Here is a 27,218-nt window from a genome sequence, read left to right on the forward strand (position 1 = left end):
CATGGTTTCTTTTTAAAAAATTTCAACAAGGCATAATGTATTTTTTAGTACATGTACTTGTAAAAACAACAGCTGATGTTTGTGCTAGAAATGCTACCCAACAACAACACAGGCATATTGAACCTCTGTATGATACTGTTCTTATTCATGTTCAGACTTTATTAAAATCTTTGTTTTTTCTGATGAAGCAGTAACATTTAACAAGTTCTCCAACATTTATAGAGAAGATGTATATAAATGTCTGCTATACCTCCTGATTTAGATCAGCAGTAAAAGCTGCAATCATAATTCTTTTGCATTACTTTTTTTAATCCACAATGGTTTATAATTTTCGTCTTGCTGAAGAGTTCCTCTCACACAAATACACTGACAAAACATGACACCCATACTAGACATTCACAGTGTACCACACCATCCTAAACAGTACACCATCACCAAACATTTAACAACTTTAAAAAAAATTGGAATTCATAATTTTTTTATAAACATACACGTTTTATTTTTTTAAAGTACTTATGTATTTAAAAGAATTATTAAAAAAAATTGCTTCAACGATATTCTAGCTCTTTGAGTTTAAAAAAATGTATAACTGAGATACAATTAATACACTTGAGTGAGGGGTGACCAATGGGCAGCAATAAAAGCACACATGACAGGAGCCTCTTGACCAGAGTTATGACAATGATTTAAGGCTGGAGAGCAGCAAGAACAGATGTACATAAGGCCTATGTCTGGAGCGGCTTCATCTTGTAACTAGACACAAAATGTACACACGTAATGGCCAGCAGAAAAAAACAATTGTTACATAGCAATCAGAGCAAGGAAAAAACTACTCGAAGTTAATTTGTATTAGAGAAAATAAAACTTAGTTTGACCTATTGGCCAGGCAATCAACAGTAATGAAACTGCATACAAGAAAAATAATTTAATTGTAATAGGATTTATTAGAAATGCCACATTCATAAAACGTGTACATATTAACAAACTTAAAAATGCCTATAAAATCTTAAACATTATTAAATGCTAGCAGTTTTGGATTAGGATAAACTTTGATAAAGAATGCCAAACAAACTAAGTTCCCACAAGGTGCTAGTTCTAACTGTAACTATAATTAGAATATACAAAATATCTTAACCCACATATTTTCCTTCACTAAATGCTCTTATTAACACTAGAGACTCAAAATATGGGGAGGGGGGAAATTTCCATTTCTTTTAACATTTTATTAGCATTTTCTTGGGAGTTTAAAATATTAAAAATCCACTGTAAAACAAAACTCAAGACCCTATATACAACAGAAAGTGGTAAATAATAGCATACACAGGGTCAAGTGTTACATATGTACACATCAACAATAAATTACTTCCCTTTATTTTGCTAAACCATGATTACAAGGCTAAGATTACCTAAAACAATTGTCAACTTTTAATAGCCAGTAAACCTTTTACATAACATTGAATGAGAAATTCTAAAAATGTTTACATTAAAAGTAGTCATAAAGTGAGAGATTTAATTAAAAAATGTAAATAAATCAACACCTTAGAAATACAATTGCCAGTACCAAATGCAACCTCTTGGAATCTTGTATTTCTATGGTGACGAAATACCACTAATATCTAACAAAACCTTCTCCAAATCAAATATTTTCTTTTCTAATGCTGCCTATTCAAAAGTATGATGCAAGGCTATTATAAGGACATTTGTAGATGTAACTGCTGACAATTCATTCAGAGGTTCATGACAAGCTAATGTCTTCCAGCTATCTACTTATATAATATTATGGTAACCTCAGTAATACAGTAATGAGTCTCACAACGCCTTTATTATTGTAAAAATATGTGCAGATTTGTTAAAAAAAACAACAAACACCTCAGTGCTGTTACACCAAACATTAACCAGACAATATGCAGCATAAGACAACTGCTCTTTTTTCCATGTTCAGTATTAAACTAGAAAATTAGCCAAAGTGAAAATACAACTATATATATATATATTTATTTAGTGTATTAAATCATTTATGAAATATGATAAGATGAAAACATTTTAATTGCACAAAGTTTATCGTAATATGGAGTTATGAGATAAAATAATAGCTGGACAACTAATTTATGTAAAGAATAAATGATATAAAATTAACACTGTAATGATTACAGTATATGATTATAAAAGCTCTTTTAAAGAGACAAACTGTTAGTACATTAAAAAGTTTTGACAAGAAATTTTTTTTTATTTTACACAAGTAACTTTAAAGTGAAATTTATTATTAAATCTGAAGAATTCTAAACTTACAAGAACTGAATGTTTTTCTTAACAGCCACAACATGAATCATGATCAAAGTGTGCAAGGATATGGGTAGATAATGTCTGCTACTAAAACTTTTTTCCTAATATACTTTTATTTACTCAGAAAATGAAATGCGTGAGAAAATGGGATGTTACCTCAGAATAGCACTGTACATGTAAACAAAGGACAACAGTTAATTTGTTAGTATGGAGCTTAGGAATGTCCATTTCTTCATTCACATTTCTTCACTTACGCTAACTGGACATGAAACAAATGCTTTAAAAATATCTTCCATTAAAACACATCTTTAGCAGACAGCAGAGCCATACATTTTCACAGCAATGGTAATAACATCCAGCCATTAAGACAATATATATGAAAAAATGTTTAAATTAAAACAATTTCAGGGGCGGTGCCTTTAAAAAAACTACATCGAAGTCGTAACACTATTATTCACAACACAAGTACCTTAGCCTCCACCACATAAAGTTTGTTAAAAATAAGTTTTTGAAGTTTCAATATGAACACAGTCAATAAAAGATTGATCTTAAGATAAAACTTGGGTTAAAACCAGATAAACTGATATAACAAATGAACAGTTAAAATGCAGTCAATAATCCATTGTCTAACATTAACAAAAAGTAGGATTCAAGCAGCCTGTCATCAATAGTAACAGCCACAGAGAGGCAGAGGAAATTAATAGAAGTCTGTAGTTCACATTTTCCTAAAAACTTGATTTCCCAGATAATATTTTATAATTCCAAGAGTCAAACGAGAAAGTAATTATTCTGCAGTAGTAACACTTTCACCATTGGTGGTAACAGTTGCACTTGAAGTGGTGGTGGTTGTGACCATAGAGTCTACCAATTTTTGCTTCAGCAGAGCAGGATCCTCAATGACAGCTGTGGTCATCTTCAGCTCACTCAGCTGTTTGATCACTTCTTCACCTGTGTGGGTCACTTTTTCTGTGGTTTTTGTCACAAATTCACTTGTCCTAGTGGTCACTTCATGCTGGAAAACAAAATGTTTACTTTGTTAAAACAAAACTAAATGGAGATCTTTTAAAAATTGGATCATTTTAGAAATCATGAGAAAATAATATAAACTGATATAAGGATATTGTAGTATCAGGAGCGAGCAACTAGGAGGGTCTTCCTAAATGTTGAGTTTATTCCCTTATATTGAAAAAATGTTGAATAGCACCCAGGTCAGGATTAAAAAAAAACCAGAGACCCCCTCCCCCAATTTCTTCCTATTTTATTTTTTAACTTAAGCAAGAGTACAGGTGAGGGAAGACAGCAAAATCTCCAGAACATCCCTCCCTTAACTTAAAACAAGGAAGGTTCAAGTTCCCACTGGGGTAAAAAAAATCTGGAACTTTGTGGCTTACCAAAATAAGGGAGTTAAAAAAATATCAAAAGATGAAAAAGAAGCAGACAATTTATTTTACTGACACCAATACAGCCAGAAGGAAAAGACATCACTTAATGCAAAAATAGCCTTACCTCAGAATAATTATTTTACATGCCTTTTACTACATTAAAAAACATTTAATGACTACATAAACTAATTTTAAGTGCTCTATTAAGTATAAGAAATTAATTTTAAACCATGCAAGTTCTTGTTTAATTATAAACACACATTTGAAAAATGTAGACAAAAATAGAAATACCAATATTCATGCTAAAAAAAGAAAATGTAATGGCAACTGAAAGATAAAGTTGAACTGAAAACTAGTGGTCTTGTGATGACCAGAGTCTAGCTAAGAGAGGGATGTATTCCTAAAGAAATGAGATTTGCTTCTTCCCTTACCTGTGTTTCTTTCAGTACATCAGTCACACCATCTTCTTCTGCATGCCCATTGGTTACTGCATTGAAAGGTTAATCAAAGGATGTTAAAATACTTTTAACTCAAACCAAATACACAAATGACAGCTTTTCGACTAATGCAAAATGTTGATGTGTTACTTCTGAATAAGTACTAAAGAGTGAAACAACGAGTGTCAATTAGATAAAGGTGGTTAACCTGTAGTCACTGCCCGATGTGCCTCTTGTGTTGCTGTTGCTGCACTCTCTGACACTGTGGATGTTGTTGTCTGCGTGATTGTTCTAACAGATGTGACTATTGTCCCTTCATTCTCTGCACTAAACACACAGAAAAATCAAACTCAGTTGTCTTCTTATCACAACCTTTTATACAATTCATTGAAGTATTTCACACACAAAAATTATCCATTTAACAGGCAAATGCAAGACAATTTGTACCAAAAAAAATGATGCAAGGACAATACTACATTTCTAACTCCAGGTTCTAAATACAGGTTAACATAATAATTTTCCTACATGCCACAACTTTAAAATATTAAAACAGTATAAAAATTAATCCAATTAATTATGAGTATATAAAATCATTATATGAATTATTTTTTGTACTCAGCAGTTTTAACATGTCACATTTTTTTAACCTGTTGCCTACAAGTAAACATGAACTTAATACAGTTAATCGTGACCATTAAGAATCAGAGTTGGTATTACAAACAAGAGATGTGCTAATGATGTTAGTATTATCAATGTCTTTAATAACGAAAGCCCTTGACTCCAAGCAGCGACCAGTGGAGTTCTCGTACAAATAAAATAAGGGGTATATAATTTAATCTTTTACAAGAACTACTTAAAATGGATAACTATGTTATTGTAACTGAGATATGTAACATGATTGTCATGCAGGTGAAATATTTGTTAACTAGAGTAAACAAGTGAGGAATACAAGTCTGTTAAATACTAGTACAACCCAGAATGTTATCTATAATTGTTACATGAAAAAAATAAAAATTATGATGCACTGATTTACGTGGAACAATAAAAGATTATTTCACACCCAAAAACCTGAACTCACATGACATCCCTCACACTGTCAATTGTTATATCTGCAGACATTGCTGACATATTCATGTGCGACTCATCCGCACTTGGCGCTGTAACGTCTGCTTCACTGTTAATTTACAATTTGTCATCATAATGTCAGTGTGCAAGGTAAGTATTAACAAGGTTTAGTAGAGAAACTGGCCATTAAAAATGATCTAATGGACTGGAACAAAACAAAAACAGTACCCTGCTATGAAGCGCAGATATAAAAAAGCTTTTAACGAGAAGGTATTAGCAATGAGAGTCATGTTGAGAATGAAATAAGCATGCTGGTTGGTTAGTTCAATAGTTAATGTGACAGAGTGGCTCAATGCTTTTGGGCCTACTCTTTTCAACATAATGACCTATGTAAACTTACAAAATTGTTCCTAATTCTCCATACAATTTGATTACTTAATGGGCAGTTGCTCTACTAAAAATAAAATAATGCAAATATACAGCCTTATAACGGATTCTACTTTTGGACAATAAAAGATAAAATTAGAAGTAACAAAAAAATTATCTTTATTTTGAATGTATTTTTTAAATATAGATTCTTTTTCTTAAATATATGGCTATAACAGGGATTAGGAAAGCAAATGAGTCTGTTTAAGATTACAGTGGTGCAAATATAAATATTTGTTGAAAAACCCTTTTCTAATGATCTAATCCAACAACAAGTTGATATAAAAATAGATAAACTTCTTTACTAGCTTTCACCTGCTATGGTAGGACCATAGCTAAACCTACCCTTGAGCCTCTTGAGACTGCTCCTCTGAAGCTGGTGTGACTTCTACAGTGGGTTGATCTGAAGCAGCAGCAGCAGCAGAAGCCTCTGGTCTAACCTCTGGTGGAGGTCTCAGTCCTTCAGCCAGCTCCAGCTCACACTTGGGTGTGCCTGTGGTTGTGCTGGTGGACAGGGTAATTCTGCAGAACTCAGAGGGGGACTGCAGATAGAAGCCTTGGCCGTCTTTGGTAAAAACAAATGATGAAATGCCACTGAAAAGCAAAGTGAACAGCCAGTTTAGAGTAAATATCTCAAAGATGATAGACATTTGAAACATACAAGCAAATGTTCATATAACTAAGAGCTAAACCAAGATGTTTATATAACTAAGAGCTAAACCAACATGTTCATATAACAAACAACTGCACTTACTTGATATCTTCTTTACGAAGAGATGGAACAGTGAGCTGCCTTCTAAGTGTAGACACTGAGTACACACGTAACTCCCCAGTATTTGTTAAACAACTTATGTCATATTCATTATAAGCATCACCTGGAACAGCATAAAAAATACACATAACAAAACACCAAAATAGCTAGTTGAGTTTAGTTATTGAGTTTGAAAAATAAAAATCTGATAATGTAATTATAAAATGAAAATACTTACCCTCTCGTCTGAAATTGACAAAATTTATCTTTCTAAGCCTAGCACCATCAATGGCTGTGATTTTGTTCTTCCATCTGGGTTTCAAGTTGGGCAGGGAGAATGTCTACAAAACAAAACAGCTATTTTTAAAATTCTGTCTGAAAGTTCTAAGGGCAACTTAAATTTAAATATTACAAAAAGTTGAATTGACATATAGGTAATGTAAAAAAAAAAATTGTGCATTATGGAAATACCTTCAATTGTTCCTCTGAGCAGATGATAATGGAATGTTGTCCTTCCATGTCAGGTGCCTTAGCTCTTTCATTGATGACTTCAAAGGCATCTGGCAGAACAGTGTTTTTACCATCTATGACAGCCATGCTGAGCACAGGTGCATGGTGCTTAAGTTTTATCTCCTTGGCCAACAAACAGGCAACATAATCACTCGTACGTTTGTCTGAAGGTGGTACTGTTAAGTTGTACACATAAATGTGACCTCCGTTTGTACCAACCCATAAAGAGGGATTATGTGAGCCACCTGGAAAGTTTAGAACATGTTGAAGTAGATGTTGACAAAATAATGTACTACTTCACAAAATTTCAAACATTTAAAAGTTGATAAACTTTACCTATAATAGTATGTCATAACATGTACAGATGATATACATGTTAAAATAGTTAGCGTGTAAAAGAAAAAATAACATACCATTGATTATAAAAGTGTCTGCGAAGTAGAGAGAGCGGACCATTGATGCCATGGAATCCTCACCACTGCGTGCCTCAACTTGTCTCTCTTCTGGCTTACATTCCCCAGCTCCAGTAGTGCTAGAGGCAGCTGGAGTAGCTGTTGCCTGGGTCTCCTCAATATGTGCTGTTGCTCTGTCAAAGTGACCATCCCATTAATCATTAGAAAATTGTTTAACAGGTTTACTAAATATAATGACAACAAAATATAGACAACTTACGTTTTACTTTCTTCCTTTTTGGTTCTGTCTTCCTTCACTTTCTTTTCTGATCTTCGTCTACGGAGTCTACGGAATGATTCACGAAGAGATTTTTTCAAAGATTTTCTGCGAGACATAGCAGTTTCAGAAGTTCCATGTAGATCTGTGGGGGTAAAAATTACAGGTGATGCTGTATGAATATACTACGCAGACAGACAACTAACGCTAATTGCTTACTTGTAATTTGTTTCCAAGTTTTTATTTATCTTACCATTGGGGTTAAGTGTGCATCTTGTTGCTACTTCTTTTTTCTGAGCATAATCTAACAGAGCAAAACCTTGACCAGTACCAGCTGCAACACTGAAATGAACAACAAAATCTACTTAGATACAGCTCTCATGTGACAAAAAAACAATAGTCGCAACTAGAACGGAGTGAGTCAAAAGCTTACAGCTGCCATTCTGAGTGAAGAGCTAATGCAGTGCAGGCAGCTGGGGGGTCTAATTGCATGATACATGTTGGCTGGAATCCCGCTGCATATTTCAAATCATCAATCTTACAGCTCAAAGCTTCATGACCTTTCCACACAAAACCTTCATGGTCACTCATTATATTCACTTTCACCTCCTGGAGAAAACCAAACAAACAATTACAGTACTTCCAACAAAAATTGTTTTCCAGAATATAAAACACAGATACTTTTACCTCTCCTGTCTTAAATGTTACAGCAGGTATCTACCTTAAGACCCCGTTCTCTCATTAAATTAAAATGTTTAATTAGCTACCTTAAGATCCTGTTCTCTCATTAAATTAAAATGTGTAATTAGCTACCTTAAGATCCTGTTCTCTCATTAAATTAAAATGTGTAATTAGCTACCTTAAGATCCCGTTCTCTCATTAAATTAAAATGTTTAATTAGCTACCTTAAGATCCTGTTCTCTCATTAAATTAAAATGTGTAATTAGCTACCTTAAGATCCCGTTCTCTCATTAAATTAAAATGTGTAATTAGCTACCTTAAGATCCCATTCTCTCATTAAATCAAAATGTGTAATTAGCTACCTTAAGATCCTGTTCTCTAAACAAATTTAAATGTGTAATTTACTACCTTAAGATCCTGTTCTCTCATTAAATTAAAATGTGTAATTAGCTACCTTAAGATCCTGTTCTCTCATTAAATTAAAATGTGTAATTAGCTACCTTACGATCCTGTTCTCTCATTAAATTAAAATGTGTAATTAGCTACCTTACGATCCTGTTCTCTCATTAAATTAAAATGTGTAATTAGCTACCTTAAGATCCTGTTCTCTGATTAAATTAAAATGTGTAATTAGCTACCTTAAGATCCCATTCTCTCATTAAATTAAAATGTGTAATTAGCTACCTTAAGATCCTGCTCTCTCTCCTGCCTCTCCATGTTGAAGATAAGAACCTGTCCAGCAGAGCCAGCAGCCACCAGAGTCTCACTCAGGGCACACAAAGCCAATTTCTGAATAGCCAGCCTAGGATCATCTGAGTAGGGGTCAAAAGTTCCAACCTAAATGGACACAAAGCTTTTTAGAAATCTTCTTATCAACTATAAAAATAAATGTAACCAAATTAAATAAAATTTATTTCATCTAGATAATTAAATCCTGCTCTCACCTTTCTAAATGGTGGCCATTCTTCATCCTCTGGACTGTGGCCATCTTGAGCATGGTCTTGAATACCAAAAACTGGAGTTGTGCTAAGTTTGTATATAAGTCGAAGGCTGGTAGATGATGCATCCCAGAAGCGAATTGAGCCATCTTCATGACTGAAAATAGAAAAACCAATGTACTAATGTTTAGCAACTGGAACATGTTTTAAAAAAAATTTATTACAGCGCAGCATTAGTAACACTATAATTATAGTAATAACTACAACTTACCCAGTCAGAAGCAAATCTTTAGATACTGGAGCACTAACCAAATTCTTTCCACCATTGACAGGCCATTCCTTTAAACAATTAAAAGTTCCAATAATCAAATAAAAGAAAATATGCAACATTCACATAATAGTAAAATAGTAAAGACTCCTCTAGACCAAGTAATACTTTGAACAGATGAAGTTGAGTTCATATGTTTCTTGACTCTGCATTTGAAGGGATATAGTGGTCAGCACTATGCCCAGCCGCCTTTACTTTCCCCAACATGAGTTAGATACCCATCAGAGCTTGTTGGACAGGGTCATTCTACTGACTTGAACCCAGATACTAACTCGAGACTTGCGGGTTAGCTGTCTAGTGCTCTACCACTAGGCCATGACATCCTATATAATAGTAAATTACTAACAGTAAAATTTTAAAACATTTTAAAATTTTGACAAAGCAGTATGTGTTGGCTATACTCACCCTGTTTGAATAGTTCTTATTCTGATTGTCTCCAGCGTCAATCATCTTCTGCCAGAGCTGCTCTGGTACATTGCTGATGTGTTGTGAGCAAGTGATGGCTGAGGAGTGCACGCTGTTCAGATAAGGCAGTCTAAATGATGGCCAGGATTCTGATTCCAGATCCAACACTACCAATTCTTCTTCTGCCAGGATTACTAAAGCATGAGGGTCATCTCGATCTAAAACAACAGAATTAAAATTTTTATGATATGAAAATAAAACTTAAAAAAAAAAATAAACCCCTATCTCTCTAGATAGAATATGTTACACCACTCACCAGATTCAATGGCGTTTTTCTCATCAGCTCTGTTGATGGTCACAAAGTCAACAATTCTGGAAGTCAGATCAGCCACCACATGGTTTTCTCCTTGCATAATGCTTACTGTGTGACGATCTCCGTAGCTTGCTCGGGGCATACCACCAGAGAAGGCAATCAGTGGTTCACTGGGTTGGTTAAAGTTAAAAGGATGTTAAAAATCTAACAGCAGAATTTGAATTCTGTATCACTGCTGGAAAAGAAAGTTGAAATACACTTACTTTTTAGTCATTTTCCACTGGAGTTTGTTGATTGCTTTGCAGGGAAATGGACCTGTTTAAAAAAATTCAATTCAATTCATTATAAAATTATATAAATTTATTTACATTCATGACAACAACACTGTCTAACACTTATTAACTTGTATAGGGCAGTAAACAAATTCCAACAGCAAATGCCATTTTATATCTTTGCCGGTCCCAATCTTCCTAAAAAAATTTGTGTGTGATGATTTAGTTTTTATTAATACATGGAGCGTCATTCATTAGCAATATTTTAGCATAATCCATTAACAATATTTTAGCACAATTTATTACTTGCTCATATTTTGTGACACTGCAAAATATACAAAATAGCACACATTTTACATACTTATTGTTCAAATGACTCCTTTATACACAACAAAATTGTTATTTACAAGTAAAAATTGATGAAACTCATATTCAAAGTAGAATGTTGTAGCTGGATGAGTTTTTCTGTCATTTTATATAGTGAATGGTGTGTAGGGACTAGTTATTATCATATATTGCAAGCTATCAAATATTGAAACTTACCATAAGGTGTTATGGCTGCCTCTTTAGGTTCAGATGAATCTCTGGCATTCCATGTGATGTAACTGCCATCATTGTGTGCGCTGATGAATTCTTCTCCACTACGGTGCCATGTGATTGACTCCAATTGCTACAAAAATAAATTCCAAAATTTTATTTCTTAAAGATCACATAAAAAGGTCTATTTTTTTTAAATTAAATAAAGTAACAATCCCAGTATAAGAGCAACATGTTTTAAACAACTGACTTACTTGAGAAGTATTGAAGGTTTTTTCTGATGCATTCTCTTTAGCATTCCATAATACAATCAATCCTCTGTTAAATCCAATCAGTAGCTACAATAATAAATAAATATACAGTTCAACAGGTAAGCAATATTTAAAAAGATGCAATATTTAAAAAGATTAATTTTTTTCAAAACTAGATTATAGTAGTGTTCTGAAGTTTATGTCAATAAATTTGAAGTTTCAGTTAATGTGTTTACCTTTTCTTCACTGACAGGACTGTTTGCAATGGCTTCTACTGCACCTGGGTTGACTTTAAAATCATCAGGGACACTGCAAATATAGCCACAAGGTAAGCATGTCACTACAGAACAACTTGCTTTAAAACATTCAATAACACATGGTCTATTTTGCAATAAGTAAAGACGAACTAAGTCAATCATTTTATAAACAAACAAAATTTACTTTTGAATAATGGCATCCATATTAACAACATCAGTCTCCTTGAGAGTCTTGACATCTATGAAGTGGACATTGCCTGTCTCTGTACCAACAAACAAGGTGTTGAAATCTGTACTTAAGCTGCATGTTGAGATGCTTTTCACTTTCCTGTAATAATAATTAAACCGTTTAAAATTAACATAATAACCTTGAGTGTTCAAAGTGCAATGAAGAAAAATTACATTGAAGCTATTTGATGACAGAAAGGAGTTTCAGTAAAAATAACGACTAGAAAAAAGTATATTATACACCTAAATTTATTTAAAATACACTTACAGAGGTTCAGCTCCATCAAATTTCTTCTCTTCCAGCACACTTGCACCATCTTTTAAATTAATCTCCCACAGATGCAGTGAGCTATCACTACATGCAGATATCAGACGACCCTGAAAGTCAATGTAGCAGTTTCAGTAATAAATACAGCAGACATTATTCAGTATCCAGATATCAAGAAATAAAATGTGTCATTAATTACCTCATCAGGGATGAAAAACATGCTATTGACTGAAACATCACCTTCATGCACTGCTGATACTTCAAATCCTGGTGTGCCATAGCTTTAGATGGTTAAGAGCCATACCAATGAATAATATAAATAACCAAAATGATAAACAGATTTTATTACTTAATCTTTAAACTACAGTTCTACTACATGCCAATCTATTCAACACTACAACATAAGTAATAAATATTATTACTAACGTCTAATTAGAAACTTGAAAATAACCATCAAATAAGTAAGAATATATAAGGTGATTACTGATAAATGTGTAACTATATAGCCATTGCAGACTTTTGCTTTTAAGGATACATTTTAATAACTCCAGATTTAGTACCAATGGCCAGAAGCTGTAGCTTTGGATCATATGCTAAAGCACTAGGCTTAGTTGGGAATCCATGTTCCACACACTGGAGAAATGAAAAAGAAATATTTAGGCTACTACATATTGAATAAAAACATTATTACATTATTATCAACAAATCACATAACTTGTTTTAAGATAAAACATAACATTAAATGAGCATTGTGGAAGTTGATTCAATATAATTTTGAAACTCACCTTTTGAAACTTAAATAGTTCTTTTTTCAAACGCTCTCTCTCCTCCCCCTCCTTGGGAGGATGTTTTTTGAAAAACTTCAACATATCTGGTGGGAACTAGAGCCTGTAGAAGAAAAATACATAAGCTATACAAGACACATAGATGACAAATAGAGATAACTATCAAAAACACAAGCTATATATCTACAAGGAGTAAGATAAATACATAATATGGTGTAAGGTTGATAGGAATAATTACTAAATTATTATGATGCATTATTCAGAATATTGGGGTCAAACAATTTTAAAGAATGTGGAAGTTAATGATAAGATGATTTTTAAATCATAAGTGAAAGACTAACAAATCCATTAGATCAAGGGCTCAGCTAGGACTAGGTGGGCAAATATTTAAATACAAGCCTAGAACAGTATTAGGCATTAGGCCTAATAAATATATATTAATTAAGTTAGCACAGCCCAAAGTGATACAATTTTAGAATATTTAAGTTGAAATAATTTTTTAAAACAATTTCTATATCTAGATCTGCAAATAGGCCAACTGCATCATAGAACATTATTATAGCCTCAGTCAGTGTAGATCAACAAATAAGGAAGTGGCTATTAGGACCCGGGTCCCAATAGCCACGGCCGCTATTGGGACCCGGGTCCTTATAGCCTCGGCCGCTATTGGGACCCGGCATTAAGTTCGTTAAGCACTTGAACAGCCTGTATTAAAATTATACCTTTTATGTTTATTTGATTTTTCTTGTAGATTTGCTCGTATTTTGTTGTCTTATATTGTAATTAGTTATGCGGATTATCTAGCGTTAGTTCTTGTGATGCTATTTCTAAATACCCTATATTTAGCTAAATATAGATAAAGATTAATTACTTATCAATTATTGTAAGACGTCGTGGTCTAGTGGAGAAAGCAGTACCTCCCGCATCTCGATTAGTTACGGGATCGGAACCTAACAAAGCTCTCTATTTTGTGTGAAGTAAAGGGTATTTATCTAAGTTTAAAATTCCCTTTGAGTTGTTTGGTTTAAATTTTTTTTTTATTGTTTTTATTAAAAAGTAGATTTTTTTTCTAGATTTAGGTTTTCAAACACGCTAATTATAAAAACTTCGTTGCTCCATTGATCGCCCGCTCGCGTTTTCTGGTCAGCGCAAGTCACTTTGGTTTATATGTGAACAGTGTAGGCGTATAGCATACGTCATAGCAAAACCATTGCTATGAGCTTGTCGAGATTTGTTGACGTCGTAGTCCCCCCCCCCCCCTATCCCAAGCCAGCAAGAGGGAAAAACGGATTTGGGGTCATTGTGAGTTCAAATGTTTCATCTTGCTTCTATTAAAGTGTACTACAACGCATGCGAGATATTCGTGTTTAAGAAAACGGGCCCGGGAGCTGTAGTCTGCAACCTATATGGGCTATCTAATACAATTATATATATATATATATATATATATATATATATATATATTTGGACGGACAGACCTATGAAATAAAATTACGTTTAACGGAAGAAAAAAAAATAAAACACATTTTAACATGCGCGCTCAACATTCGCTCGGCCATAGAAGTTCATACCATAGGTCATAATTATATTATAGACCTAACGACACCCGCTCATCATAACATATCGGGCATTTAAAGCAAGATCTCAATATATCATTTAGAATTACAAGGAAAAAAATCACAACAGAAAAGATATATTCTGCATCTTAAAAGAATTTTTGTATAACTAAATCTTAACAATTCTATTGGCTGGTCCCAATAGCGGCCGTGGCTATTGGGACCCGGGTCCGAATAGATGCATCCAACAAATAATAGTCTATTCTAGAGTTTTAGATCTAAATTTCTAGCAATAACTCAATAACTGTTTGTATAACAAACTGATCAAAAAAAAAAAGGGCCTGGGCTACTAATTCTAGCTCTACAAGTCTAGATTCTAATATAATAAGTCTAGATCTAGAATCTAGATAGACTCAAGAATCTAGACTTAGACTACTCTAGAGTAGATTCTATTTGTAAATTGAATTTGACAATTTGATTTGGTATGATTTGAAAATACCCGTTACCAAGTCTGGTCTCAGTCAGTAGTCTAAAAGTCTAGTAGGCCTATTGAAATAATTAGGCAAAAAAATTAGATAAATCTAGAATCTAGATAGAGAATCTATATGCGTACAAGGTCTCCGATCAGTATTACTTAGCATTTAGGAAATAAAGATCTTTATCTCGACGCCGGTGTTGTGATTTTTACAGTAGAACTGTAGACACGGACAGTTGTGCTAAAAAAAAATCCGCCAGCAGGCTAGGTGAGAAAATTGAAAGTTTCACAAAAATATAGCCTAGAAATCTAACAATTATCATAGAATAAATAGACCCCCGCTGGCTTCTTAATTTATTGAACTTACTTCTGAAACTAAATTATACAAGAAACAATATCCACACGTTTTCTTGCACAAATCTTATTGCAGACTTTGAATGATAAGCCGCATAAGCCTATCCTACTTTTCGTTCAAATGCAAGGGAGAATAATAATAAGGGGAAAAAGCGTACACAAGCCTGCCAGATTTTTCTAAATTTGTAAGTGAGATCAACCAAAAAAAATATGTGAGACGTGGTAGGCAATAATAATATGAATTAGAAGCCACAAATCCATAGTGTTGTAATATTAATAAACAGTGTTGTTTAAATAACATTTCTTTTTAAAATAAAACTTCACGATGATTAATGATATTAATAATACTATAAATATAGAGTAGTGTGTATATATACTTAATGTCCTGATTAATCTAATAGGCCTAATGCTTAAATCTGTTAAAGATTGAAAGCTAAAACATATATCTACTTGACACAGGATATTATTAGCTACATTTATCAATCAGGTTTATTATTACTATGATTCTTTGATTTATTTTCGGCAGCTATCTGTGGGGTGGGGATTTGAATACAAACTGGCAAGGTCAGGAAGTAGCTGCGTGTTACAGGCCTACATTTTGATTTTAAAGTATGAAAACATAATTCCGACTAGATCTAGATCTAGGCCTCCGCGCTATCAATTCAATACAGATGAGGTGCTATATGTTATAGTTTATATTGTTTTGAAAATAATTGGGTAAACTGATATTTCTAGAATCAACATGCCCTTTTACAAGCGAACAATATGCCTCAACTTAACCCACCCATTGTATCATTTTTAAATAGACACCTGCCCAGATTTTTTTGGTCTGCTAGATTAGTAAAATGTGCAGTGAAGTGAACTGAGTTTTTAAAACCAATACGTTTGAATCATCAAAGAAAAAAGCGAATGAAGTAATTATACCAAGGCCTCCGTATTATTTTGGGTACCTCAATTAAAATGTTGAGAATTATCATCAATGTTTTGTAGGAAGCCTGTCAGTTTCTGTCTAGTTTATTAAGAGCTCTAATTTGAAAACATCACAGACTAGATGCATTAGCCCACATTTAAAACTTCACATGGTCATGGGCTAATGATTTTCTGCACACACAAACGTTATAGGCTAATAGTGATCTATTAAACACTTAAATAAAAGCTGATATATATGCCCGCAAAGCTGAATTTCGCGCTAGTTAAAATAAGTAATAACAATAACATTATGAAACTTTTCTTTAGCGTTGTGGTAGTTTTTTTTTTTTTAAATCCCGTTTAGACAACATAACATTCTCCGCACGAAGTTCGACTATCAATTATGACATGTTTTTTGCCAAACATTAAAGTCTAAAAAATAAAACATGATAACGAGTGGTGTATGCACTGAATGACCTCAACTTTGTGGTAGGGTGCGCATGACTCTCACGCTTAATTTAATGTCTGTCGCTGTATTGATTTTACTGATGGCGAGCTCGACTCAAGCAGCTCAATCTTATTTTCTGTTTGAGATGACAAACATTTTTTTGTCGTCGCTCAAATATTGATCCAATAACTGTCTACCCCTTCACTGCGCATGTGCATGAGGTGAGCTGTGTCCAAAAATAGCAAGTATGACCCAAAAAGGAAACCAGCGCTGCAAAATTACAATATTAAAGATTCGAATATAATTATCACATCTAGACTAGCTTTGATTCAACCCTAACTAAATTGTGGGGGTGGGGTATTCTGAGACATTTATAATAAAATTCGATAAGACGATTTTTTTTTATGTTGTGGAAGGCTTCGATTTTATAACAATGTCGCGTGACAATGACATTCCCCCCCCCCCCCCCCACTACCCGTAATTTCGAAGCAACATCCACCGCATGTTACTGTTAGTTAAGAGCAAAGTGGAAAGCGGGTATTAGTATCGATCCTGTCCTTTTCTCCCATTTTCTGTGATAATAATGGCGCTGTACACCGACAGGGTTGCCAGACGGGACTATTGATGTACGAGCTGAACAATATGACCGGCAACATCGACCTACAAACTGAACGTAAAGATATCGATCACAGGCCTGGCGACTGGACCTTGCTTGTCTTGTGTACAGTCGCATTGATTCGTGGCTGAAGGGAAAGATTAATGAACATACCACTTGTTACCGTAAAATGTGTTACAGAAGATAAAGTGACGTAAGACAACTGAAAGGTCAAAGGTCATCCGTACCAAGAACAAAAACACATGTAAAACCTGCGATAGTAACTATGACATGCGGGGTTTTTTTTTGTTACGTAACCATAAAATATTTCAAATTCAATCAGAAAAAAAAACACAGGGCAACGGACGGAAAAGGTTAGGGACCCCTAAACTGACCAACAAGGAGTAGCAATCGCCGTGTTGTGCTCTAGTAGATACTACTTTTTTACTAGTCCAATTAGTAAATAAGCTTAGTTAACATTGAAATAACACTGTAGATTCTATATCTAATGTTGCCCTCCAAGAAATGTAACATTCAATTCGAATAACTCCTGTGCATGGATCTGTAACAAGACTGATTATATACGTGATGTAGTCCGTAGCATTACAATAATTACATTTAAATAAATAGTGCGTGGATCTGTATCAGTCTTGATACCTTACTAGTCCATAACATTAAAATGGAATAAATACAGTGCATTGATCTGTAACACTAGTCTTGTTAACATACCAGTAACACTACACCAGTATAAAGAATACGGTAACCTTCAACTTACAAGCTCGGTACAACTCCTGGATCAGCGTGCTCTACTTGAATGGAATATCCCAATGGCGTAATAGACAAGCCGTCAATAAAAGTATTACCGTAAAACCTGTAATAACGGGGCTACATTTCACCACCGATCACACGGCTAGCTGAAACGCGAGTCAAGATGGACTGCAGTGCAGCGAGTGGATAGTTTGAACCGAGGCCTTGGTCGATGCGGTGAATGTAAATTATCTAGTGAGGTGTCACACACACTAGTATTAACGAAGTTGGGGGAAAGGGGGGGGGAGAAGCAATGTGATATGAACTATGAGTCATAATAGATCAACATTAGCATATTCACCGGTAGAATAGTTTTATAATGTGTATTTGTCATCGCAAATAATGTCTCGTCCATCATAAGCGAATTTAATCAATTTCTGTCTGGGTTTTTTCCCCTCAAGTATTGTAAATTTGCAAGCATGAAAATTGTAAAATAAGCGTATGAATTAAAACTTTAAAAAAAAAAGACTGAACAGTTAAATCATTTCTGTGGCCTCTGCACATATGGGGATAATGTCGTCAGTTCTATGTCAAACCGCCTTTACTTTCCCAATTTAAGTCAGGTACCCAACAAAGCTGGGTGGACTCAGTGGGACCTACGGAATTCAGTCTGGGAATCGATACAACACATTCGTGCGCTCTACCGCCCAAGCACGCAGTTAAAATGCATAAAGCTGTACATTTATTAAAAGGAAAAAAAAAACAGTAAAAAAAATTATGAGTATATTTCTCTTGTGCTTGCATTTGAAAGCTGTTTTACTATGAGTGCCTTTTCCTTTCCTTAAACTTACACCTGCTATAGCCAAGATGCACGGTGCCTTTAGAATTCGGTACATCAAGGATATCTATTGCCTGTCTACACAACAGCACGTCAAGTGTAGAGTATGCAATGGGTTAAGGGTTATCAAAGGCTGTCAAATTCTTTATTGTTAGAGCAACAAGCAAAAAACATTATCCGATAAGTCCATAGACCCTAGCATTCCCATAACCTACTATACTATTTCCATATTAATTGTTCGTTTTTTAACAAAGACAAAATTGTCATATCTTGTGTTAAATGCCTTGTGGATTGCTACCGTTACAGCTCTACTTGTATACAAATGTCTGACAAGTTCAAGAGCGAGGTTGGAGTAGATAAGCGTACATTAAGTTTTATCACAAAGAATACCAGTCTATTGTACGCGTATAAAAACGGGAGTATTTATGTTATCTGCCGTCAGTGGCTGTCAGCCTGCATAAAACTGTCAGACCACAGTGGAACCTGCTCACGCCGGTGTCCAGTTTCGGGGTGGGCTCTGCTACACCACGAACCTGACACTTCCGTGAGCTGGGCGTGTTTATCGCCCCATCACGTGACCCCCGGACGCCGCTATCACTAGCTACCACACAGAGAACAACAACAAACGCTGCTAGCTATGGCTACCGGCTACGTTGTTCGCGGCATGTACGGAGAAAAACATTTTTATACAACAAAAATATTATCATTTCAAGTGTTTTAGAAGCACATAGTTGAAGGGGTGGTGATGGTGGCTATCTCAAACTTGAACATTCTTTGACTATGAATAACAGGAGTGGTCTAGCTGCAGTAAAGGTGACTACTTGGCTAGTAGCCCGGACATGTGTTCGAGTCTAGCGAAATCAAGTTTTGATAAAGCGTTGAGTCACCAGTGCTCAGCTCAAATTGGCAATCAACGTCTTATGAGAGACAGCAATGTACGCAGGAATGCCATGAGAACTATTTGGCATGTCTATAAAGAATGCGTTTCTTTCAGTGTTAGATCTAGATGACGAATTGTACCCGATAGTATGTCAAATTTTATATAGAAATACGTTGTATTTTTAATGACATTTAAATTTAAAGTGCTTTATAGAAACTTTTATGCTACTGTATGTACGATTTGAACACTACATTTACTAAGCCATGATTATGTTAAAATACCAGCAATTTTTTCAGACTAATTTTTTCCATCATCGATGGAGCATTGAACTATCATCGATGGTGTATTGAACTATCATCGATGGGGCATTGAACTATCATCGATGGAGCATTGAACTATCATCGATGGGGCATTGAACTATCATCGATGGGGCATTGAACTATCATCGATGGAGCATTGAACTATCATCGATGGAGCATTGAACTATCATCGATGGAGCATTGAACTATCATCGATGGAGCATTGAACTATCATCGATGGAGCATTGAACTATCATCGATGGAGCATTGAACTATCATCGATGGAGCATTAAACTATCATCGATGGAGCATTGAACTACCATCGATGGAGCATTAAACTATCATCGATGGAGCATAGAGCTATCATCGATGGAGCATTGAACTATCATCGATAGAGCATTGAACTATCATCGATAGAGCATTGAACTATCATCGATGGAGCATTGAACTATCATCGATGGAGCATTGAACTATCATCGATAGAGCATTGAACTATCATCGATGGAGCATTGAACTATCATCGATGGAGCATTGAACTATCATCGATAGAGCATTGAACTATCATCGCTGTTGCTTGTTCTGTTTCACCTGACACCATAGTGCGAGGGGTATCCATGTTGGTGTTGTGGTCGGTACGTGTCGCACGGGGTCCCTGCCCCACTTCCTCGTCCCGTGGGTCGGACAAAGGTGCTCTCGGGTTACCTGCCCCCACCCCCTCCCCCACGTTACGACAACCGGCTCTGTCATCAAATGCAGTGTGGGCAGAAGAAGAGGGGAAAAAATGGCGCGAAGGAGCCAACTAAACAAGCCGCGGCAACACAAGCAAACACAAGCACCGGTAGCCGTGTGGTTATCTGCAGACCTCTCCAGGACATACACCGTGGGGGCAAAGGCCTCTACATTTAGTCAAAGCTATAAGGTCAAGGCCGTCTGTTCAACCCCACCCCCTCCCCCTTCAATTGGATAACTAACCGCCATTATGAACCAAGCCAGGCGCGTCCAGTGAGGAACAGTTTGTGAACCCACAACTCCCTCCTATTCTTTTTTATCTTTTTTTTTCGCTGAGCACCCCCCCCCTCTACACACACACACCTTTTCTCCCGTGCCCCACTCCGAACTTTCTTTGTCGTTAAAAAAAAAGCCGTTGAGTTTCCCCAGCTTGTTAAGAAGAAACCAACAATACGCTTGACACGGCGAGCTGTGGATGTGAGTTGACAGTTGTGGCCCATTCACTGCAGCGCTGAGCCAACGTGGCCCTATTGCAAGCTGGTTGAAACATGGAATCAATATACACTACCTTACCAGTTCCTGATTTCAAGATTTCGTCAATAACTTTTTTTTAAAAATATTTTAAAGTCTTTGCGTTTTTGTTTTTTTTTTAGTTGAGTTGAATTCATGATCATTGGTATAAAATTTTTTTTTTAGGCCGATAGAAATTTAATTAAGAAAAACGTACAGAAGTATTGTGACTGATCTAGTCAGTGAAATACCTGGGCTTACCCATCCATACAAGAGAGGCTTCACGATAAAGTACTTAAAGTTTCGTGATTTTTAAAGCTGCTCAATAGTAAAACGATTTTTACAACAAAAAATTAGCTAAGATGATAGCTAACACCCTTATTGGTAGACTACTATTTAAAATGTGGCAAATTGATGAGGTTAGAATCAAAATGATTTAGAACGAATTAGTGAGGGAAAAATGAGTTGTTAAAAATAAACAACTAATAACAAAACTATTCTGACATTGCTAAAGCCCGAAAGGACATTGATCTTATTTTTGTGAAAACAACCGGATTTTGTAAGACTGGAGTGGCAAATCTATCATTTGGGATCGATAACTAGCCGTTATTTTTAGACACGCAGTAACCTTGGCAACACGTGGCCTTGGACACACGTGGGTACGACCACGTGCTCACGCCCATCCACGTCCGGGCGGCCATGTTGAGCAGACTTAGTGACGTGACAGGCGTGACGTCACGGGCGTGGCGCGAGGCGCTACGTCAGCCTGGCACAGACCAGCCCACAGACATGCCGATCGATATCCGGTCACGTGAGGAGACTGGAGCGGCGAACTATTTGTCCGGAGCACCCGTCTGGCGCCATCCTTCAGGAGGGAGGCGTCCGTCGGCCAGATAAACATAACGGGTATATGGACATAGACAAGAAATGTCTAGAAATGATGGAGTATCAATACATCGACAAAATGTATAACAAAAATACGTGGATTGATACGTGGATTAAAAATGTCTAACAACAATTAGCATACAAATAAACAGATAATAAAATATATTTAAAAACGCAATAACTGCACATTACGCAGACGGTTACAACGACAGGACATACAAGAAGCACTACACACTAGATTAGCTACAGTTTAACGGATACCTACAACTCTACACACGGAAAAAAGATAATTAATTGACCTATTTCAGCGCATGAATTTTTAAAAATCTGAGGACCGACTATTAATACACACGTGAAAGCTGGACAACTTAACCTAATCAAGCTGACAATTCACGGATTTCTTTAGTTTTTTCTTTTTTTTTAAAGAAAGAAGAAAAATATCTTAATAAATTGTTACTTTGCAATCATTCAATAAGCCATGCCCTTATAGTACGGCACTAGTTTTATTCACTTTAAGTCAAGAAGTCACTTTTAGAAGAAACGGTTCTAGACATACATAGACTGAAAACAGTGCACCGAGTTTGGTCTATGTAGGAAACTCCTGCCAGAGATAAAAGATATGCAGTCTAACACTTACGTACTGGTGCACCTAAAGGTTGCAAGTCAGGGTAGTTGCAGAGCTTGCAGTATAAAATACCGGACAGACTACAACTGCACGCGAGGCTATTTTAGTAGCAAGTCAACTTATCTACAACTAAATAGCCGGGGGGGGGGGTATAGTTTAGTAGCAAGTCAACTTATCTACCACTAAATAGACGGGGGGGGGGGTATAGTTTAGTAGTAAGTCAACTTATCTCTAACTAAATAGACAGGGGGTAGTGTGTGAGGTCCCGACGTTTCTGGAGATATAGCCTAGCCAATAACCAAACTAAAATAGTTCTTGACATTAAACATGCAAGCATCAGCCCAAATCTCTCCAGTGTTTCTTCCAGACTTTTTTCTCCGCAGAGAAGAAACACTGAATCTTTCACGGCTGATATGTTTTATATATTCACCAACATCGTTGTTTGAATGTTTTACTTTTAGCCTTAAGGTTTTCTTGTTAACCAACGGAGTGTTCAGCTAAAGGTTAAAATATGCATGAGGTTATTTCCAGATACATTTGATTTAAAGCAAACTAAAACTAAATTAAGACGCCTGTACAAAATATTTAAAAGCAAACAAATCACTGTTAGTGGATAATTGGTCTTTAATCCCCCTCCCCTAGTCACACTAGTTGGGCGCTACAGGAGTCGAACCTAGTGTCAACACAGTTTACAACATACAAGCGTATTCGATTTACCGTACACAGTCGAAAAGAAAACATTTGAAAAAGATATGATTCACGCTATGATTTAAAGAGGCCATTTTGACAGTCTGTATATTCACGCTAGACAGTCTATAAATAACCCGTGTCGAGGTGACCGTGACGTAATCACGCGCTGATTTTTGAATGAACCAGACAGGTAAGTTTACGTACAGGAGCAGGTGGGGAGGGGGGGCGGGGTTGTGTGCAAACAATCTGATAATGGAGAGGTCGTGTAGGTAGCTGTATTTGATAGGAGACACGTGAACCAAACGGGCAGGTGGCGGAGTTTAATTTGGAGCTAAACATGAGAGCTAAGCAGGTTTAGGGAGCTGGTAGACAGGTAAAAATACTGACATTAGAATAGGGTGGAGAGGTCAAACGGTTAAACACTGACATGATTTACGTAGTGTTGAGGTGGTACACGGGTTCTATACAGCCTATCCTAGCAACTATAGGACAATACAGACACGCATCCTTACGACTAGTGATTAACTACGGAAAACTAAACAAGATTACGTTATCAACATCAATACTATTTAACAAATTGACCTTCTGTACGTCAAAATATTAGTTTATCTATGCCATATTTTCTAAAGAATGTTGTAGTTAACTAATTAAGTACTGGTGTAGATCTGCATTGTTCTTGTTAGCCCAATATTACTCTCTACTTGAAACCCAAGAGGGCAATTGTTACACTTCTTGTTACATTATACTTGTTACACTGTACTTGTAAACTAGCAGACCTACTGTTAAATTGTACTTGTTACGCTGTACTTGAAACCTGAGCGGTTACTTATAGGCCCACTGTTAAACTATACTTATAGACCTATTGTTACACTATACTTATAGGCCTACTGTTACACTATACTTATAGACCTATTATTACACTATACTTATAGACCTACTGTTACACTATACTTATAGGCCCACTGTTACACTATACTTATAGGCCCACTGTTACACTATACTTATATACTATAGACCTACTGTTACACTATACTTATAGGCCCACTGTTACACTATACTTATATACTATAGACCTACTGTTACACTATACTTATAGACCCACTGTTACACTATACTTATATACTATAGACCTACTGTTACACTATACTTATAGGCCTACTGTTACACTATACTTATAGACCTACTGTTACACTATACTTATAGACCTACTGTTACACTATACTTATAGACCTACTGTTACACTATACTTATAGACCTACTGTTACACTATACTTATAGACCTACTGTTACACTATACTTATAGACTATAGACCTACTGTAACTGTATGGGAAAGTCTCCACACTACCGTTGTGTTATCTGCGACCTGACCTCGTCCTATAACAGCCGTAACCGTGCAGGCTAGTCAGAGATGGTACAGTTGGTGTTTGGTTAACACACTAGACTAGTCAGAGATGGTACTAGAAGTGTTTGTGTAGCACATTAGGCTAGCCAGAGATGGCACTAGAATTGTTTGGTTAACACATTAGGGTAGTCAGAGATGGTACTAGAAGTGTTTGTGTAGAACATTAGGCTAGTCAGAGATGGTACAAAGGGGGTTGGTGTAACACGCTTTGCTAGTCAAAGATGTTTGTGCAGCACACTTGGCTGGTCATAGATGATACAGAGTTTGTGTAACACACTAGACTAGCTAGAGACGATACGTGGCTAACCAGAGGCGATATAAAGTAAATGTGTTTTCCCCACACCTTGTATTCCCATCATCAGGTATAAGAAAGTAATCGATGAATCGATCTCGGCTTGTTGGCTAGGCTGTTCAAGGGCCACCAACACACGCCCATGTTCGTGACGACCGAGAGCGAGAGCGGGATTTTTGTTGCCACGTAAATCTTACATTTGGGAGCATTGGCAAGTTTTTCAACTTCACATTTGTGAGCATTGGCAAGTTTTTCAACTCTCACTTTTGTGAGCATTGGCAAGTTTTTCAGCTTCATATTTGTAACCATTGGCAAGTTTTTCAACGTCACGTTTGTGAGTATTGGCAAGTATTTCAACGTCACATTTGTGAGCATTGGCAAGTATTTCAACTTCATTTGTGTGAGCATTGGCAAGTTTTTCAACTTCACATTTGTGACCATTGACAAGTATTCAACTACTTATTTGTGACGATTGACAACAACTGAAACCTAAAATTTTTGACACTATTGAAACCTCACACCGAGAAGTTTTAATAAAAATAACACGTTTTTTTAATCGACCTTGAACTTGAATTCCGTACACAACCCGGCCCCAATAAACGAAAACTGCACCACCAAGAACCTGTTTTGTGACAAGGTATGGGAGACTGGGGCGTTCAAGAGGTGCATTCAGAAACGGGGATTCCCTAAACAACAACAATGAGACTTGTATACTTATGCTGAGATGTTAAGATACGACACAAATTTTGTTGACGCAATTAAAGACGCGAAAATTCGCTTCTGTTGCGTAAAATATGACATATAACTATACGGCGTCGCCGTACGTATTTTTTTAAATTTTTATTTAAGGATTCCAGCGAACGAGCCGGTTCAGCAAGAAATGAGTACCTGGACGGAACATGTATTTTATAATCTCTGCAGGTAAGCCAAAAACTGCTGGGTTAAGCCGACCAGCAGGTAAAAGTCTCGTCCAGCTAACGACGACACTAATCATCGTCATTTTCCTCATCTAAAATGTCATTCTATTTTGAAGCTGGCTTGTCTTACGTCATAGCTCTACAAATAGCGACACGAGACGCCGAGCGTCGTTACCATGGAGACATTGAATTGTCATACAATACTCTTGTCTAAAAACCTTGCAAGGAGCTGGAATTTGCCTTGCCAGTGACTGCAAGAATGCAAGACAGAATACACGCGCATGCATGTTTGATTCCGTCAGATGATAAACAAAACATTTTTCTACTCAACTTAAGGTTTTTTAGATAGTGGAAATATAGGTAGCCATTTTACAGCTTTCTTTATTTGTGGGATTTTAAATAGATTCAACTCTGTTAAATCGTCGCGTATGGAACTGAATTTCGTCATTCCCTTTTTTTAATTCCCTAAAGTTATCATATTATATTGATTGGTATTTTTCTATTGAAAATGGTGTATGTTGCGGCACTATTTGCTTATGGTAAAATTATGTTATACAACTATGTTTTTGCCTATAGTAGAACTGTATGATCCGAGTTTGGTTCTTGACTTTGTACGGGGGTGTCTTGAACCTGTGCAGTCACTACACACGGTCTAACTAACACAGAATGTAGATTCGCCCATTCACCTAGTATAACTTTCATTCTAACGGGGAATGTATGTAGATGTACCCTATTTACCTAACAAAACTTTCATTCTAACAGAGAATTAGCACAGCGAGATCTAGTTCATGACAAAACTCGGTTAAATATTTTTATTTATCACAATGTAATACCTACAACCTTCCCCCCCCCCCCCCCAGCTACGTATTCCAACAATGTGTCCCCTCTCACCATTTCCCAGCATACCTATCGTGACAATACATACACCATCTGTTGTCGTCTAGGGACCTTATACCACCAAAACACAAATACCACAAGTACCATCAAGTCTATAATACCACAGGCTTACCTAGGTTTCATAGTACTAATCTGTTAATACCCTATTAAAACAAAAAAAGCATCCTCCCCCGTCAACCACATATCTTGTAGACTTACATACCAGACGGTCCTATACCATAGGCTATACATGGAAGGGAAGAAAACTAATGCCAGGTATGTCTGGCACGCCGCGATGTCTCGGGATATTTATATATCTGTCACGGTTGGGTAGGCACACAGGTACACTCCTACACAAACAAAATGTTGATACACAAATTTAAGACAACAGAAACCGTGTCACA

At 36.0% G+C, this 27,218-nt stretch overlaps 1 protein-coding gene across 8 annotated transcripts in view; it reads right to left on the reverse strand.

The window, feature by feature from the left end:
* Positions 1-485: 485 nt before the first annotated feature.
* The window catches only part of LOC131934551 (LLGL scribble cell polarity complex component 2), a 43,862-nt gene continuing 17,129 nt past the window's right edge, over positions 486-27,218 (reverse strand). For 4 of the 8 annotated variants that reach the window (XM_059290598.1, XM_059290615.1, XM_059290624.1 and 1 more), the window contains 26 exons: positions 12,787-12,889; positions 12,537-12,634; positions 12,201-12,282; positions 12,002-12,111; positions 11,690-11,833; positions 11,485-11,557; positions 11,252-11,335; positions 11,004-11,130; positions 10,452-10,503; positions 10,192-10,358; positions 9,876-10,093; positions 9,414-9,481; positions 9,149-9,299; positions 8,889-9,041; positions 7,957-8,132; positions 7,777-7,865; positions 7,527-7,668; positions 7,268-7,440; positions 6,816-7,099; positions 6,583-6,685; positions 6,348-6,468; positions 5,939-6,187; positions 5,181-5,276; positions 4,311-4,429; positions 4,097-4,152; positions 486-3,295 (listed from right to left, as the gene is read on the reverse strand). In XM_059290598.1, coding sequence (XP_059146581.1) covers positions 3,068-3,295; positions 4,097-4,152; positions 4,311-4,429; positions 5,181-5,276; positions 5,939-6,187; positions 6,348-6,468; positions 6,583-6,685; positions 6,816-7,099; positions 7,268-7,440; positions 7,527-7,668; positions 7,777-7,865; positions 7,957-8,132; positions 8,889-9,041; positions 9,149-9,299; positions 9,414-9,481; positions 9,876-10,093; positions 10,192-10,358; positions 10,452-10,503; positions 11,004-11,130; positions 11,252-11,335; positions 11,485-11,557; positions 11,690-11,833; positions 12,002-12,111; positions 12,201-12,282; positions 12,537-12,634; positions 12,787-12,870 — 3,447 coding nt within the window. In that variant the 5' untranslated portion in view covers positions 12,871-12,889 and the 3' untranslated portion in view covers positions 486-3,067. Of the gene's footprint in view, positions 3,296-4,096; positions 4,153-4,310; positions 4,430-5,180; positions 5,277-5,938; positions 6,188-6,347; positions 6,469-6,582; positions 6,686-6,815; positions 7,100-7,267; positions 7,441-7,526; positions 7,669-7,776; positions 7,866-7,956; positions 8,133-8,888; positions 9,042-9,148; positions 9,300-9,413; positions 9,482-9,875; positions 10,094-10,191; positions 10,359-10,451; positions 10,504-11,003; positions 11,131-11,251; positions 11,336-11,484; positions 11,558-11,689; positions 11,834-12,001; positions 12,112-12,200; positions 12,283-12,536; positions 12,635-12,786; positions 12,890-15,184; positions 15,304-17,898; positions 18,051-27,218 lie in introns of those variants that run through there. The other 4 variants (XM_059290632.1, XM_059290607.1, XM_059290646.1 and 1 more) reach the window with 4 other exon arrangements.

This window comes from Physella acuta, unplaced genomic scaffold, assembly GCF_028476545.2.
Source record: "Physella acuta isolate Inbredline_101_S28 unplaced genomic scaffold, ASM2847654v3 ptg000011l, whole genome shotgun sequence".
NCBI lineage: Eukaryota > Metazoa > Mollusca > Gastropoda > Physidae > Physella > Physella acuta.